The 16,976-nt window shown below is 50.6% G+C and overlaps 1 protein-coding gene across 8 annotated transcripts in view; it reads right to left on the bottom strand.

Annotated features, from left to right (window-relative positions):
• evi5a (ecotropic viral integration site 5a) overlaps window positions 1–16,976 on the bottom strand; it is a 60,591-nt gene that overhangs the window by 15,433 nt on the left and 28,182 nt on the right. For 4 of the 8 annotated variants that reach the window (XM_064341786.1, XM_064341784.1, XM_064341785.1 and 1 more), the window contains exons 3-17: window positions 15,924–16,113; window positions 13,316–13,540; window positions 11,955–12,029; window positions 11,161–11,286; window positions 10,774–10,917; window positions 10,245–10,334; window positions 9,696–9,793; window positions 9,347–9,407; window positions 8,552–8,605; window positions 7,221–7,253; window positions 6,538–6,711; window positions 4,405–4,542; window positions 3,869–4,009; window positions 3,221–3,379; window positions 1,941–2,087 (exon numbers count right to left, since the gene is read on the bottom strand). In XM_064341786.1, the coding sequence (XP_064197856.1) occupies window positions 1,941–2,087; window positions 3,221–3,379; window positions 3,869–4,009; window positions 4,405–4,542; window positions 6,538–6,711; window positions 7,221–7,253; window positions 8,552–8,605; window positions 9,347–9,407; window positions 9,696–9,793; window positions 10,245–10,334; window positions 10,774–10,917; window positions 11,161–11,286; window positions 11,955–12,029; window positions 13,316–13,540; window positions 15,924–16,113 (1,855 nt within the window). The remainder of the gene's footprint in view (window positions 1–1,940; window positions 2,088–3,220; window positions 3,380–3,868; window positions 4,010–4,404; window positions 4,543–6,537; window positions 6,712–7,220; window positions 7,254–8,551; window positions 8,606–9,346; window positions 9,408–9,695; window positions 9,794–10,244; window positions 10,335–10,773; window positions 10,918–11,160; window positions 11,287–11,954; window positions 12,030–13,315; window positions 13,541–15,923; window positions 16,114–16,976) is intronic. The other 4 variants (XM_064341788.1, XM_064341790.1, XM_064341792.1 and 1 more) reach the window with 4 other exon arrangements.

A 16,976-nucleotide genomic window follows, 5' to 3' on the forward strand; every position in this document is an offset into this window, starting at 1 on the left:
TCAGTTGAATTCCTGGTATTGGACTGAAATTGGCCTCAACCCTAGAAAGCTGCAACGGAGGTAGCTCCCAAGTCAGTTCACAGAGACGGCTAAAGCTGGCAGTATACTCAGCAAGAAGAAAGAACTTCAGGATTGAGAACCGCCGGCGAACATGTCCGCGAACACTGTTGTCGGTAATACTCAGTGAGAACACCGCACCGTTTGAAGTCACTCCACGCCGCTGGGGCGTGAATAATGACGAGGCAGCTAATAACCGGGGCTGGAATCTCACCCAGACTCGCGGCTACGCCATGGATGTATAAAGAGAAGGGCTACGCAAGATCACAACACAAAACAAAAAGTTTAAAGTGGCTTTAGTTTATCTAGCTATGCAAAAGCAGAAAAAAAGGCGAAGGAGATGGTACGTTCGCTCTCTAAATTAGAGTAGAATGGAGAGTTTTGTCTGTACATTCGGCAAATGCGGAGTTTAGAGGAGGGGTCCACTTTCTCTTATTTCCGAATGTGTGCTCTGCGTTTTGACGACTTGCTGAAACGAGTAGCACCATTCATCAAACATGCAGGAACTCACAGAATTCCCATCTCTACAGAAGAGAGATTGGCGTTGACTCTTCGTACATTAGCATGTGAAGTCTGCCCTCTGAACTCTCAACCGTGACGTAACCAACCATGTGATATTTGGATATAGCTGAGAGGGGGAGGTCGGAGAACAAGAAAGACATTTTCTAAAAGTTCTGCCTGGAGGCCGTCGCACACTGCACCGTGAGAACACACAACACCGTGTCTTTTTGTTCTTCAGTTGTTCTGATTGCGTCTTTTTGCTCAACAAGTTCTACTTCTTACAAAGTATACTGACTACTTCAAAAATGGACTATTAAGCTTGCGGATGAAATACAGTTGAAGAGATGTTATCTTTATTGTTAATTATCTTCAGTGAGAGCAACTTAAAGCTAAAATTTAGTGACTTTCCTAGTGACACAGCGTGACCTTTGCGTGTATGACTAACAGAATTCTTGCTAAAAGCCGTGTGTGTGAGCAACTGACAAAACAATGCCGCTGTCTTGCAAAACATTTCTTGAGAAGAGAGAGATGGAGCTGAGAGGAGAAGGTGTACGGTGAATCTGCAGCGGTGGGGCGGTCAGCAAAGTGATGCTATCGCCCGCACTTCCGAAAAGCAGAAGAGAGGGGTTCCTTTTTAGGCCATGGGTTTGGGTCTGCTGGGGTGATCAGTAGGCAAGATTTTTCTCTAGCGTGATGAGGAAATCTCACATTTGACAACAAATCTAACCTTGCAACTGTCCAGGATGATTCGAGAGAAACGGGCCGCCACGTTCCCAGCGCTGTGGTTGGGCGGGCGTAAAGCGTAGGCTTTCTTGCACAATTGGGCGTACGCTCGGGTTGAGTAGTATACTGCAGCGATAATTATCAAATGCAATAGCGGTCGTCGCCATCATATGTTGTATCGCTTTCCTTTTCATGTATCTGTGGATCCTACCCTGCATGGTTGGGTTTATGCCCAGGCGGCCTACCCATGGACCCTACCCTGCACAGTTCGGTTTACACCCAGGTGGCCTACCTGCAGCCCCCAACCTGCATGGTTGTGTCTACGCCCAGGCGGCCTACCCATGGACCCTACCCTGCACAGTTCGGTTTACACCCAGGTGGCCTACCTGCAGCCCCCAACCTGCATGGTTGTGTCTACGCCCAGGCGGCCTACCCATGGACCCTACCCTGCACAGTTCGGTTTACACCCAGGTGGCCTACCTGCAGCCCCCAACCTGCATGGTTGGTCTACGCCCAGGCGGCCTACCCATGGACCCTACCCTGCACAGTTCAGGTTTACACCCAGGGGCCTACCTGCACCCCAACCTGCCCTGGTTGGCTCGCCCAGGCGGCCTACCAGGACCCTCCTGTACGGCCAGGTGTACGCCCAGGCGGCCTACCTTGCACTCCAGCTCGGCCTGCTTGCGCTTCGCCTCCTGCAGCTGCACCAGCAAGCCCTTGTTCTGGGCGGTCAGCAGCTGCACCCGCTCCTGCAGGCTCCGCCCAGTCTGCTCCGCCCGCCGCAGCTGGTTCCCCTGGACCTGGTTCTGAGGGCGTGCGAGGTGACGGCCGGGGCAGGAGAGAGAGAGAGAGAGAGAGAGAGAGTGAGGCAGGAGAGCGGGAGTGAGAACAGGAGCGCTCCAGAGCCAAAGCTTGCATCTGTCCACTGCTTTCATCAGACCGTAAACTCAACCCACAGGCACCGCTGTATCAACACCGTTAGCTTAGTTCACTTCATCGGTTTATTTAACAGGAGCCTTGCACAACATAGCAGCCACGCCAGAGTTAGCCAAGTAGCATCAGTAGTCCCTGGGCAGAAAAGCATTAAAAACCTTACAGGGACTCAACACTCAACTGCGACAACACTGACAGATTCACATCCAGTTCTGCCTCGTGTTCAATCACACAGCTTCCGAGTGAAAAAAAAAACCACTGTGGTCATGGCGGTGCTGTACATCAGTGCACACATTTGCATGAACACTGAACTGGGCCTTGTGACCTTGTGTGCCTTCACTTCGCTTTCTGCTGTGCTCCACAGCTTGCCGCATGAACCTGATCAGCAACAGGAGTTTCTTTCTGCAGGCCTCTACTGCCCTCTTCTGTTCACTTCCAGCCAATGCAGTTCAGACCCTCAAAAATGTAACCTGTTAACCACAGTTCTACTCTGTAGTATGCACACATAACTCTCCTCTTCTTGTTTGCCAGTATAAGGAGATGATGTACAATGTTGCGAAAAAGTATTTTCCCGTATATTGCGTATTTGTCACACTGAATGGTTTCAGATCTTTAGACATGAGGGGCACTGGTCTCAGATCAGTGTGAGTGCTGGTATATGTTTTGCAGGTCACTGTAATGAGTGTCGCTGATCTCACATCAGTGTGGGCGCTGGTGTACGGTTTTCAGGCCCTGGTGTCACTGTAATGAGTGCTACTGATCTGAGATCAGTGTGAGCGCTGGCGTACAGTTTGTAGGCCCTGGTGCCACTGTAATGAGTAGCACTGATCTGAGATCAGTGTGAGCGCTGGCGTACGGTTTGTAGGCCCTGGTGCCACTGTAATGAGTGCTACTGATCTGAGATCAGTGTGAGCGCTGGCGTACGGTTTGTAGGCCCTGGTGTCACTGTAATGAGTAGCACTGATCTGAGATCAGCGTGCGCGCTGGCAGCAGAGGGGTGTCTGACCTGGGTCTCCAGCTCCAGCAGCCTCTGCCGGGTCTCTCTGATCACGGCCTGCGCCTCGGCCTCCCGCAGCCGCACGCCCATCAGCTCGTCCTGCAGCTCGTTCACCGTGTTCTTCCGGGGGCTGTCCTTCCAGCGGCCCGCCGTCCGCGCCAGGTGCCTCTGTGGGGGGGGCCGGGGGGGGGGGCGGTCACAGATTAACACACAGGCAGAGTGCAGCTCAGTTTGTAAGCCCTCTGATTGGTCAGTTCTCTGGACCAATGAGACTCAAATCACAGAAGTTTAGCTGTTAAGTGCACCGCAAATAATCTAACCGATGCAAATTCACGCACTTACATTAATACAGAGAGACACATACAGAGACTGACACACATAACGGGTGTAACTCAGCTGGTTGCTAAGTAACAACAGTGGGGTACAGTAAAGTGAAGGCCTTGTACCAGGTTACTGTGACAAAACTCTGGTGACACAACCCTTAGGATGAAATCAATGATATTGCCCTCGGCTAGGAGCCCTTTTGCCTTTAGCTGACTGGTAAAAAGTTTGTCTTTGGAGCCTTTGGGAACATAAGAGACACGGGTTCAAATCCCACCTCGGGCAAGTGCCTCTAACCACTTATGTACACACGCACGCACGCACACAGGGTCTCACCTGCCAGTGGTCCTCCAGGTCTCTGACCTGTTGCCGTAGTTCCTTCAGGCCAGTGACAGCCTCCGCCTCCCTCAGCTTTACACCAATCAGCTCCTCCTGCAGCCGCACCACATTACTGTCATCCGGCAGGTCTGCGTTCCTCTGAAACACACACAGCCGCCTGGACGCGTGAAAATGGCGACTCCGCCTCCTTACACGCATGTATACACGCACACACACACACACGCACACATGCGCAGTCTGGGACACACATGCACGCGTCTTGTACACTCCCTCTCAGACACGTGCACACATACTAGCCTGTCTGCTCGAGCCTTGCAGTCTGGAGGGATGCTGGGAAAGAGAAGGAACTGATAGACTGATAGAAAGAGGGATGGAAAAGGAGATGAGATGTGGAGAAGGAGGGAAAGAGAGAGGTGGACCACAGAGAGGAAGGGGGAGAGATACGAGGTAGAAAGAGGGAAGAAGCAGGGCGGGAGATAAAAGGAGGAAAGAGGGGAAGGCAGAAGGATACAGGGAGGAGGAGAGGGCCGTACCTTCTCCATGTTCAGGACCTTGTCCTGCATTTCCTTAAGAGCGCACTGTGACTCCGCCTCCTTCAGCCGAGCCTGCACCAGCTCCCGCTCCAGCTGCACAACCATCTCCTCTGTGTAGCACGGGTTACATTTGGGCTGCTGAGAGACAGGCAAAGAGAGAGAGAGAGAGAGAGAGAGAGGGAGAGAGGGGGGGTGGGTGGGAGGGAGAGAGACGGACAGGGAGAGAGAGCGAGAGAGACACACAGACAGACAGAGAGGGAATGAGAGAGAGGGAGAGAGGGAGAGAGAGATAGAGAGGGGGGTGGGTGGGAGGGAGAGAGACAGACAGTGAGAGAGAGAGCGAGAGAGAGACAGACAGACAGAGAGGGAATGAGAGAGAGGGAGAGAGATAGAGAGGGGGGTGGGTGGGAGGGAGAGAGACAGACAGTGAGAGAGAGAGCGAGAGAGAGACAGACAGACAGAGAGGGAATGAGAGAGAGGGAGAGAGAGTGGGAGAGAGGGCAGTGCAAAGAGGAGACAGTGCCACCGTTAATTTGAGTGCAGTAAGAGACTACACTTCACAGTACAAACTTACTCAGGAAACATTCTGCTGATTTATTTGAAAAATTGTGCCCTATGAGAGGGAATAAGCCAGCAGATATAGCACTGCACATTCAGCAGGGCAGTGAAAGCAAAGCTAATTGCAAACTATAACCGCTTAAAATATAAACCGTTTTTCACACTACGCTACTGAACCGACACACAGCTTTATGAGCCATATCACACCCTAACTACAGTACTGCAAAATGGTTGATACACTGCTGCCCCCTCCCCCCAGTCAAACACATTTATAAGCAGTTTGTTTATAAGCTCTGCTCTTTTAAAAAGGGAAGCGCTTCACACATTTCAAACACGCACGACCTGACACAGCAGAAAAGGCGTGTACCGTTAGAAAACTATTTCTTGCAACAATTTGCAGCTGCTGGTTAAGTGTTTTTCCCCACACTGAGCCTTTTACTGCGGGCCTCTGCAAGTCTCACAGATATCGCACTACCTCTAACAAAGCCTGGACATAAACCTGCACCGACATGAATATTTAATGGAGGCTCATTGCGGGGATTAATAAATGACATTATGTAAAGTAGAGCGCCGCATGAGCCGGTCGACACGTTATCCTTTGATGTGCGCGCTCCGACGGCGCATTAATACTTAAACACCCATTTCAGCGGCTCCGCATGGGGACCGGAGCGCCGCGGGGCTCTGGCAGCCGGGAGGGCGCTTCGATTAGATTCCGTACCGACGGGAGCCAATCAGACGGCCGGTTAATTATTCAGAGGGCCGGAGTTGAGAACACGGGAGCAGAGAATGTACGAGTAGCCTAGCGCACCGCCTCACCTGACAGAACGCTTCGGTTTGAGGTCACGAATACTGACAGCGCCGTGTTTGCCTGACGCTCGGAAAACTACATCCGCTAGACGCCGTTAGCGATCGCTGCTGTCCTAATATTGATCTGCGTACTGTATTTTAACGCTTAAATAACTCTATTGATTTAATCCCAAGAAATGTTTTCCCCCCCGCAGAATAGAGAACAAAGGATAAAGAATAAACTTCAAAATGTGTGAAATGCAAACTATACAAATAGCCTAAAGAAAAAGGGGCAGGAGTGATTGAGAGTTGATTGAGAAGAGATAAATTATAAAAGAGCAGTGCATTATTAATAAGGATCCGTGAAACGCTGAGCAGGTGTGATGCTAGTCCAGTGTGATTAAAAATACAAACATTTTACAGCAAGAACTGCAGCAACACAATACCAGACTGCCAGCAACATGACACCATGCCAGGCATAATCTGTGCTTCTTCCAATTTTAGAAACGGGCTTACAGACGAAGCCTTTCCAAAACAACTCGCCGCCGCTGTGAGCTTCCGCATGGGGAAACCAGCGCGGCTTTGAAAAACCTCAGGGTGCGGCTTCCGTTTCCACGGCTACAACTGCCCACGTATCGCGCGCCGCTGGACGACAGGACCCGAGGCAGACTTCCCGCTAAAGCAATCGCTCTTTGTGAGACGCCTCCGTGCGTGAGTCCGACACGGCGACCGGCCCCCTGTCCGCCCGACTCCGGCGCCCCCTGGTGGACAGGCCCGCGGGCTGCTTACCGCTGGCGGCTGCGGGCCGCGCTGGAGCTGCTCTTGCTGCTGCTGCAGTTGGCGGATGGTGCCGTGCGCCTGCTCCAGCCGGGCGCTGGCCTCCTCGTGCTGCTGCCTGACGGTGGCCAGCTCCCGCTTTACCAGGTAGCTCTCCTCCGCCTCCTGAGCCCGCGTCACTTGCCCCTTCGCACACAATTTCCGGGGGGGTGAGGACAGACTGACGGACGGACGGACGGGCGGGCGGGCACGAGTGCTCACTACCGCATGCAGGGTGAGACAAAACCGCTTCCGCTGGGTAACGGTGCGAGCGTGAAAGAAGGCGGTTTTGTGAGGCCTTTTAAAGGCTGCCGAAACCATAATTCAATACGGCTTTAATAATGAATTCATAAAAAAATTATAATAACATGCAGTCATTTCTCTGCTCGTGCACTGTAGTTTGAGGGCTGCTGACAGCCTCCGAGCTAAAGCCCCGAGTTCTGTGGTCTGTTCTCAAAGGTAAAGAACACAGTTACAGTTGAACTTGTTTCATGTCATTCTGGAGCAGTGCTGGCCTGTCACAGATCATACTGGGGAAATTACAGGGGACACATGCAAAGCTAAGAGTGGAGCTACAGTAGACAGTCACTGAAGAGGGGGCAAGAGAACTGCAGGACATATACACAACATGAAGATAATAGAAAAATAAGGGATACCTGGATCAATCTATCAGCCAAGGAAGCGCTTTCCTATAAAAAAAAGAAAAAGAAATCCACACAGAAGCACACAAGAAAAAAACAAATAAATTTCAAAACAAGCAAAAGTGACAAATACTGATTTTGACAGGAGGCAGTGTTCCATTTCCATCCCTTTGCTCAGTGCTAAAACGTTATGAATTATGATGATAACATTACGTTTATAATTTGTAAAAGACTGCAGGATGTTTCATAACTAGATGAAACAGGGAGGAAAGGAACACAGCCTGGAGACGGCGTGACAACAGCGTGAGGTTAGTTGTGTCTGTGCGCAGACAGGCAGCGTTTGCACAGAGGAGGAGGAAGAGGAGGAGGAGGAGGAAAAAAGGCCAGAGCTTCAAAGCCAGGGATGCAGAACGTGCATTTTCGACGTAGCGTTGGCGGAGAGGCGCGTTTAAAACTGCAGCTATTCCCATTCTTTTCTCCCGGGAAAAGAACCGTTAGCGACCGGCGGTCGGCCTAACCGCGGGTTATCGCCATGTCGGGCAGACGCGCGCCCCCGTGCGGTCGTTAACGCAGCCTCCTCGTCGGCCCAAAGCGTTGCGTTACGCCCTCTCGTGCTTCAGCGGCGTAGGACCCCTTAGAGGCGGCTAAAGCAGTGCCTGCCTACGCTGTACACTTCAGCTTTAGCAATCAGGTCCCTCAGTAGGCAGTACTGCAGCCAGTGCAGCAGAAAAAAAACCACAGATACCAGCAGGTCACCTTGGCGCCCACCTCCTCTGGCCCTTGGCTCAGTGTGCCAGGCTTCACCCATTATAGTGTCAGTGCAAGTACCACACCCAGCCACTAGATGGCACAACAAAGCCAATCTTCCAAAGGTGAAACCATACCCATACTTACCTTTGGTAAAGTACATCGCTCAACAAACCTACTGTAGACAGCACTACTATTCAACAGTGACCTAAAGATCACAGATCTAACACAGCAGAGCCATCTTTGTACCTCGTCTGCATGTGTATGGTGGTTGACTGGGAGGAATAATGGCTTACTTAACACGCAGAGAAAGCAAAGATTTCCCCTTTCCAAAAGCCCAAGCCCAAAAGTCCCTTTGCTATAAATGCATGCCGTTGTGATGTGATTGCTATATTTCGCGCAGTCTAGTTAGTAGACAACATCGATGTGTATGGGTGGCCTACAGGGAACACACACATACACACGCACTCGATGTGTTAATATAGATGGATCTGAATGGACCCCTCTGGTGGGAGTGGCCATGCATACTCCCCCCCCCCCCCCCCGACGACGCCCATCTCAGACCACGCCCACCTCAGGCCACGCCCTCTGGTACTCACTTTCTCCAGGGTCTCGATCCTCTGCTTCAGAAGCCTGTTCTCTGTGCGCAGCCTCTGAGGGAACAGAGCGGTCGCACACAGTGGTCAGAATAGTCGCGTGGAACGGTCACACACAGTGGTCAGAATAGTCGCGTGGAACGGTCAACACATAGCAGTCATATACAGTGGTCACAAGGAATGGTCACATACAGTGGTCACAGAGTTGTCACAAGGAACGGTCATGTGGAGTAGTCCCATGGAGCACTTGAACAGAGCAGTCACACTTATTGGTTATAAATGGGCCTTGTGTGTGCCTTCCTGGTTACATCACACTTGCACTCCCGAGGCTAACACTCCATTTCTGTAAGCTGACCTGGATAAGAGCGCGAGCCAAGTGACTGAAGTGTGATGTAGCGCATGACTGAGGAACGCCAAACACTTTACTTGGATGAGACCGTTTCACAGTAACCCTGATGTGCTGTAAGAGTGATGTCAGCCAGGTGAAAGGAAAGCAAGGTTCTGTGTGGAAGTGACAGAGTTGGCCTCCATGGTCCCATCAGGAACACGAGAGAGAGTTCTCACAAAGCAGCAGCAACAGAATTTAATACCATTTTATCTGCTTTTGCAGAGCCTCCACAGAAGACGGCCATTTAAATCCGTTTCCCCGACTCAGACCGAAACCTGAGTTTGGGACAGTTTGAGCGCGCGCATGAAAATGCGCTGTGAAGTCACGCCACCCCAGATGACCGGCGTCACGCGCGGACGCAACCCCACACCGCACCCCACACCCTCCAGGCTCGCACGGGCCCAACCCACCTTGATTTCCACCTGCTCCTCCATCTCCTTGGTTTTGATTGTAGTGTATTCCTTTTCTAGCCTGCAAGTGCGACAACACAACTCCTATAAGGGCCCCCTGAATGAGCATGACCAATTTAGCATAAAACAGCATCACCATAACACATTCACCTAACAGCAACCTGTATTCATGCACTACGATTAGGTTCCTCATCTGTGGCAAATGACAGTCTTAGTGCAGTGAAAACAAACAGCCATTTCCTGCATAGGGGCTTTAGCCACGAATCCCACTTTGTTGCGGGAAAATAGCGTATTTTCAGGCTAAAACACACGAGACCCCCCCCCATGGAGGATCTGAGAGTGCACCTACTTCTTCATTTTCTTGGCGTTGTACTTGACTTGGTAGGCGGTGAGGATCACCTTGTCGTGACCGGTTTCCAGCTGGTGCGGGATGACTTTCTGAAAGTGCTGCAGCAGGACAGGGTACTCAGCACACAGGTCTTAAAACCAGCGTGTCCATATAAGCACTGTACCTAACACAAGGGCTACACCTACAACCAGCTACGTGTGCGCTAACTTCTGCTACTGTACCGTTAAAACAATCGCAGTGAACAAGCAACATGTAACCTCGTAATTCAACGAATTCTAAGCCTTCTAAACCAATTCTAAAATCCTCAACAGAGATGCCATTTTCCAAAACTTATAATGTTGTCTTTTTTTCCCTGGTTGGATAAAATAGGTAACCAATCATAGATCACTGTAAGGTAGTATTGATGCACACCACACATGTCAGATAGCCCAGATACTAGCATAGCTCTGGCTTGCAGCCATTTGCAGGGATGCCTGTATCTTAGCAAACACAAGGATTGTGAAAAGCATGTAGGCTTTTGCAAGGGAGCAGAAACCCTTCTGTTTTCACCTGTAGCATTCCCTCCATGTCCAGCTGCATGAGCTCAGCCTGGTTCATCTGGAGGATGGCCAGACCCACGCGGAACACAATCTCCAGACCCTGTCCACCCACAAGAGAACAGACTCAGGCTTTGAACTTCACTTGAAGACGATTTAACCTCACATGCAGCCCCAGAATTCTACCACCAGAGGGCAACAACCACCCTTCAAATGCACGCTCACATTCATATGTATGCTACTCGGATGGTTCACCATACTCGGAAAGACAAAACGACGCGCAAGGCAGAAAACCCATCAGATAGAGTTCATCCATCCACTATTACCCGTTTGAAGAGTAGGTTTTTTGGAATTCAAATTTTTTTCCCCAAAATTTTAAGTCAGTGTTCTAGAACTCCATGCTTTCAATGACCAAAAGTGATTGTGACATCAACATTAGAATGTTAAGAACATTCTAATCACATTTCTGATTCCACACCCTAAAGGGTTAAGAACATTCTGTGGGGAATCCTCTTCTCTCCAACAGCGCTGTGGAGCCTCACCTCACACATGAAGATGTCGAAGATTCTTGTGGCGACGGTGAGCGGGAAGGAGGTGAGGAAGATTGTGAGGAACCAGGAGGAGGCGTACATGGAGGTGTGGAAGCTCTGGGCCTGGAAGTGCAGGTGGAGTTCTGGCAGCAGCTCCTGTCAGGGGGGTGGGGGGAAGGGGGGGGTAGAGAACAGCACATACAGCAGTGAGAGAGACAGCAGCCATTAATCTGTCAGACAGACAATCAGCCCTTTCACATTAGACAGCACAGAGTTGTGTCCTTCAGTCAAGAGGACGTGGAGAGGTGCAGCTGTAAGGGACACAGGCCCCTGTGATGCTGTAGTCCCAGCGCGGGTGGGAAATGAGGGGTCGGGGGGGAGGGGGGGGGACAGACGTACCTGGATCATGCACTCAAACTGGTACATGCAGAGCCCCAGCTCGGCCATGCTGGGCTTGAAGAGCTCTCTGAGCCGGTAGTCCTGCATCAGCTTCACAAACACACAGAAGGCCTCTTCCTCCGGCATCTGGAGAGTGAACACACACACACACACACACAAGTGAGGCCATCTGCACTCTACTGAACTAATCAATTTACTGACTGAACAAGATCCTAACGAGACAATTTATCAAGCAGTTTGTCATCGGAGACCTAATTACAGAAAGACATGAAACAGACAAGTTATCACATAACATCTCAGCCAGAGGTCACCAGTCCTTGTAATACAGAGTCAAAGGGTCTGCTGGCTTTTGTTTTCTTTTTGCCTTTATACCCAAAAACCCAGGGGAAGTGGGTTACTGTGCACTTAACTGTTTAATTGATTATTTAATCCTTTGAAGAGCAGGCTTTTTGGAATGTTTTTTCAAAATTTTAAGTCAGTATTCTAGCACTCCATTGCTTTCAATTACCAGTAGTCATTGTTACATCAGCATTAAAATGTTCAGTCAAGAACATTCTAAATCACATATTTGTGATCTTACACATTAAAGGGTTAAGTGTCGAGTGACAACTAACCCAATGCCAGACTTTCTGGCTCTCCAGGACCAGGGATGTGGACCCCATTCAAAACAATTCCTTTTAAGGGGAACACAGTACGGCTGAAACTTCAGAAAGGCAAAAGAGAAAACGCAACCGAAAGGACAGGCCTCGGACATCCCCGACGCCCATCCCGCGGAGGCAAGGAGGATGCGTTACCTGCATGAGCAAGAGTCCCACGATAAACGCGCTCCCCTGACAGTAGCCCACCTCCCGGTCCACCAGCGAGTAGGCCTGAAACGACACGAGTGGCATGAGGTCAACAAAGACGCCGCAGGCTCGGAGAACGGGAGAGCGGAGAGGCTGCGACTCCAGTTAGACGCTCCGCGGCGAAGCCTTTCAAAAGGCCGAGGCTCCACCCCTGATGCACTATCATTAGCCTCCAGCCCAGCTAACACAAAATGTTCTCAAAATGCTACTGGAGTGCTTTGTCACCGTTATAAAACTGGCACTATATTGCAGCAGAAATGTGAGAATGTTTTGTGTTGGGCTGGGAGCACAGCCAGCACACACCCCCCTGCTCGGCCCATCAGTAAATATCGGGGCCCGTCGAGCGGAGGTTACGCTCTTTGGCAGACAGGGCGTAGGAAGCTGGCAGCTGACAGGGGTTCGGCTCGTCTGCACGGCCACAGTGCCAAGCTCCAGGCTGGCCTCGCATTCAAAAAGCCGCTAACTTTATCGATTGCTCTGCGCCCAGCTCTAATTCCGTAATGGGAGGCTAATGTGCGCTAGCGCGTACTGGAGCGTGCACAGGAAGTGTTGTGCTGGCTCTTGAGTGCTCGTTAGCCTGTCGAGTGGCTTCTGTCTGCGCAACAACTGAGAAAGGCAAGCGGCTCGGAGCAGTTCCGCGAGGCACGATTCAACCAATGAATTTTGCTCCCCATCGGTCTTAGCCTTCTCAGTTCTGCAAGCACGCAAATGAGCCAAGTCATAGTTCAGAGAACAAACAGAATGGCTAACACTGTGAACATGAACAGGAAAATACTTTGATAGAATGCTGCATTCACTAACAGATTAAGCCTGAATCTAAAAAAAAAGTGGAGTAGTGGAGAAGTAATTTGACTTCACTTCCTTATCTGTAAATGCAAAGATGGGTGTTATTCAGGAAGCTGCCATAGCTGCTCATTACTGAAAATGAGCTGTGAATTATGGTGCTAAGGAATCAGCTTAGCACTGCAGTGGGAGTGTGTGTTTTCTGCTGCTAAGAGCTGGAAATGTTTCACAGTTTAATGTACACTGGTTATCAACAAACTTTTTCAGAGATTAGCTGGGTGGTTTTTAAACAAAATTGTATCTGGAATTACTGACAGCCAATTCACAGTTCAGCAAAACAAATGAACAAAACAATATTTATTTTCCAACTGCATGGGAACTGTGACAACTGATTCAGCAAATCATTGCAAACTGATGGAATTCCATTATTCAGCGATACTCACTGTACATAAAATAAAGAGGTGAGAAACAGGGAGCCCCTCCCACCAGCAAGCCCCGCCCACCAGCAGGCCCCACCCAGTCCTCACCTTCATGACGTTGAAGAGCACCTCCTGGCCCAGGCTGTCCTTCTCCTTGAAGAACTCTTGCTCGGGGTAGGTGCGGGCGATGTCGCGGCGAATCAGCTTCTCGCAGGGCGAGGTCATCTTCAGCAGCTCCGAGTACTGGTCCTTGATGGGCATGTTCTGGGCATTGCACAGCAGCTGCCACACGATCGCTCGGAAGTGATGCGGGATCCCCTTCCTGACCAGCTCCTGTAAGGAAAGCCTGACGTTAGCGTTAACCTGAACACGGACTGTGCACAGAGACACGCTGCTTATAACAGGAAAGGCCACAGCAGTGTTAGCCTGAAAATAGTGTCCTTTTTCTCCATTAACTCTTTAAGGTGTGAGATCATAATTATGCGATTAGAACATTCTTATATCTGAACATTCTAATAGAACACTGACTTAGAATTCTGAAAAAAAGCATTCCGACACAAAACTACTCTTCAAAGGGTTAATGGTGAGCAGGAAATATAAACAGTAATACTACTACCCTGATCACAGTGTAACAGCCAATCACATTTTCCATCACTGGCCCGTGGACTTTATCTCCACTTCAGCGTACTTAACCTTCTCAATTACACGAAGGTAATTGTTAAAACAAAGGCGGGCACTGAGCCCTGAAAGCTAATCCCTTTTTTTATCTCTTGTGCTAACTAAAGGCCACTGACTGAACGAGATCACACAACACGAGCTTACTGGGCTTCTTAAAGGCCTTCAACAAGCACACAAACAGCCTTAAGACTATTCAGGAGCTTTCCTTTGGTCTGTAATTAGGGGGAAAACGCATCCCGTTGCCAGGGGATAAAATCCAAATATCCCACCTCAATTAGGATTTCAGATGCATGAAAACAAGAGCCAAAAAAACTAAAACGGTTTATTACCTTTGCATATGGCGGTTTGCCCACCCCTGTTGCTGGAAATCTACCATCCTGCAGATTTTCCTTTCAACCCTAATTTTGTACGCTTGCCTCTGCTAATTAGCAGCTCAACAAGATTTCCAGCTGTAGACTGGGGTGTGCTTCGCTGGGGATGGAGGGAAAGCTTACAGGACGGTGAGTCAATGCAGTGCACACTACCGACACACACACCCGTAGTTCGGTTGGGCTGTGCTCCCCATTTAACCTGGCAGGGGATGGCAGTGTTTTCTGGCACCGATACGGCTGTGCCGTCCCTCAGCCATTTCCTGCTCTAACGGTTCAGTGGAATAACAGCAGCCAGGGATGCTGGCCTGTGGGTAATGTAATTAGTCAGGTGTAGTTCATCTTCATCGTGCTGGAGATAGAGGGGCGCTCTGGTGAGGCCCTGAGGGTTTGGACTGCACGTGCTGGAGGAAGAGAGGTACACTACCCCCAAATCCCAAAACCCCAACAAACCACCAAGAGCACCGCCCTCCCCTCTTTAGAGACACCTCTTTCAGCAGCCCACACATGACCCTTCATAGCCATCAAGTGGCTCACAGCTCCGTCGTCAAAACAGTGATTTTTCTTAATACTATTTTCCAGCATTCCACACATGCACACACACACACAAACACAGACACACCTGCACATGCATCCGCACGCGCACACACACACACACACACACACACACACAAACACAAATCTGCTGGGAAACCCGCTGGCACGCTTCATTAGTCACACACAAGAATGTTTAGACAGAGCCGGACCACAAAGGAATACGGCCGGTGAACTCCATAAATACCTCAGGGCCAGAGCTCGCTCCGCTCACCCGAGACCTTTCTTAAGATCCTCAGCTACATGTATACGGCCTCATAAAAGGGGCCTTGGCCAAACACAAGCCTTACGACTCAATTCATTTCCACGCCGTGACCCCCTCAACACGCTTTCTCCCGGGCCCAGCAGACCCCAGACCTCCTCCGTCTGCCCCCGAGGAGGGGTGCGAGGGCGGTGGAATGCGCCGGGGCAGGTGGGATAGCGCACGACTGGGAATGCACCTCCGGAGTCTTGCGCAAGACCTTTGGTCTGCCGTGTGTGAAGCCCCCGGAGCGGGCTGCCATGCACCAGGATGGACTAGGAAGCGTCAGCCAATCAGAACTGCCGATTACAGCAGGACCAAGATTCGGGCCAGTATATGACAGAGCGAGCTAGAACAGCGCAGGAAGATGGCCTGCATTGAGAGTGGAAATGTGCCACGGGCCCAAATTAGGGCCTAATGGCCTTGGAGTCTGTCTCAACCCCTGAAGCATTAATCTTTCAGAATGAGGGCATGCAGAAGAGACAGAATTTCAAAGGATATCATTCCTAATGCTCACTCACACCCATCTTCTGCATTTGGAGGGGGTCTTATTTTGACAGAAATCCGAGTTGCCTCTGGTGATGAACCATGTGCTCAAATGTGTTTCAGTCACCAAAACACAGCGTTGGCCATTTTATAATTCCAGAGTACTGCGTTAAAATAAGACCGCAGACATGCAAACAACTCCACCGACAAGTTAATCTGAAATCGCTGATTCATGAAGAGTGTCACCGCAACTTCTCCCGACCAGTGATGACATCACCGACCATAGGCCTTGTGCGTGAAGAGCTCTTAGCTGAGCTGTCCGGCCCTGGCTGGGGAGGGGCTGAGTTACCTTCAGCTGCTTCTCCTTCTTCTTGCGCACCTCCTCCCAGTCGTTGACGATGCGGCCCCACAGGATCCAGGTGTCCTCCTCCAGGTGGGACAGGTTGGAGGAGGCCGAGGAGCTGGACACCAGCGAGGCGCCGCTGTTGCGCCGCGAGCCGTTCACCGACTTCAGCGACTTGCTGTCCGTCTCCAGGAGCCTGCAGGGGGCGCACAAGAGCACACAAACACAACCTGTGAATTTAACACCGCAAACACACAATGCATTTAGCTGCCCAAGTGCCCAATAGTGAACGCACGTACACGTGCACACACACACGCACACGCACACGCACACACACACACGCACGTACCCGCACACACTTCCCTGCAGCAACATAAATAAATAAAGCACCACAAACACAGTCTGCCACATACCCGCAATGTCAAACACAGACACATTCGCTCTTCACGCTTCGCACACACCAAACCGCGAGAGCAAACACCCGTTGCGCTGCAAACAGTCTGTGTTTGAGCTCGTCCTACTCGTCCTATCGGGGGCTTGCTGTTCAGGGTGGGCGTGGCTTTCAATACGACACAAACACAGCAGCGCACGCACCGCTGACCCGTCGCGGACAAACGGCGCCCCAGGACACGGCTCCTCAGGAAATAAACATTCAGCCAAGTGTGTTTCTGCCACCCATGAGCTCAGCCAGCTGACTTCACTGATTAGCTCCACCTCCTGGCTGAAGAATTATGCTAATTAGCAAATCCAGGCGATTGTAACAAAATAGGGAGGACTTTTACTTTCAGAACCCGGATTTCCCACCTCTGAAAATCAGCGATGCAAACGCAGCCGTTTCAAAGGGCTGAGGGGATCACAACTGGACCGAGCCCAGCGCCAAAGCATACGACTACATTACATTACATTACATTACAGGCATTTAGCAGACGCTCTTATCCAGAGCGACTTACACAACTTTTTTACATAGCATTTTACATTGTATCCTTTATACAGCTGGATATATACTGAAGCAATGCAGGTTAAGTACCTTGCTCAAGGGTACAACGGCAGTGTCCTTAC

The sequence above is a fragment of the Anguilla rostrata genome, chromosome 6, assembly GCF_018555375.3.
Source record: "Anguilla rostrata isolate EN2019 chromosome 6, ASM1855537v3, whole genome shotgun sequence".
Taxonomy (NCBI): Eukaryota; Metazoa; Chordata; class Actinopteri; order Anguilliformes; family Anguillidae; genus Anguilla; species Anguilla rostrata.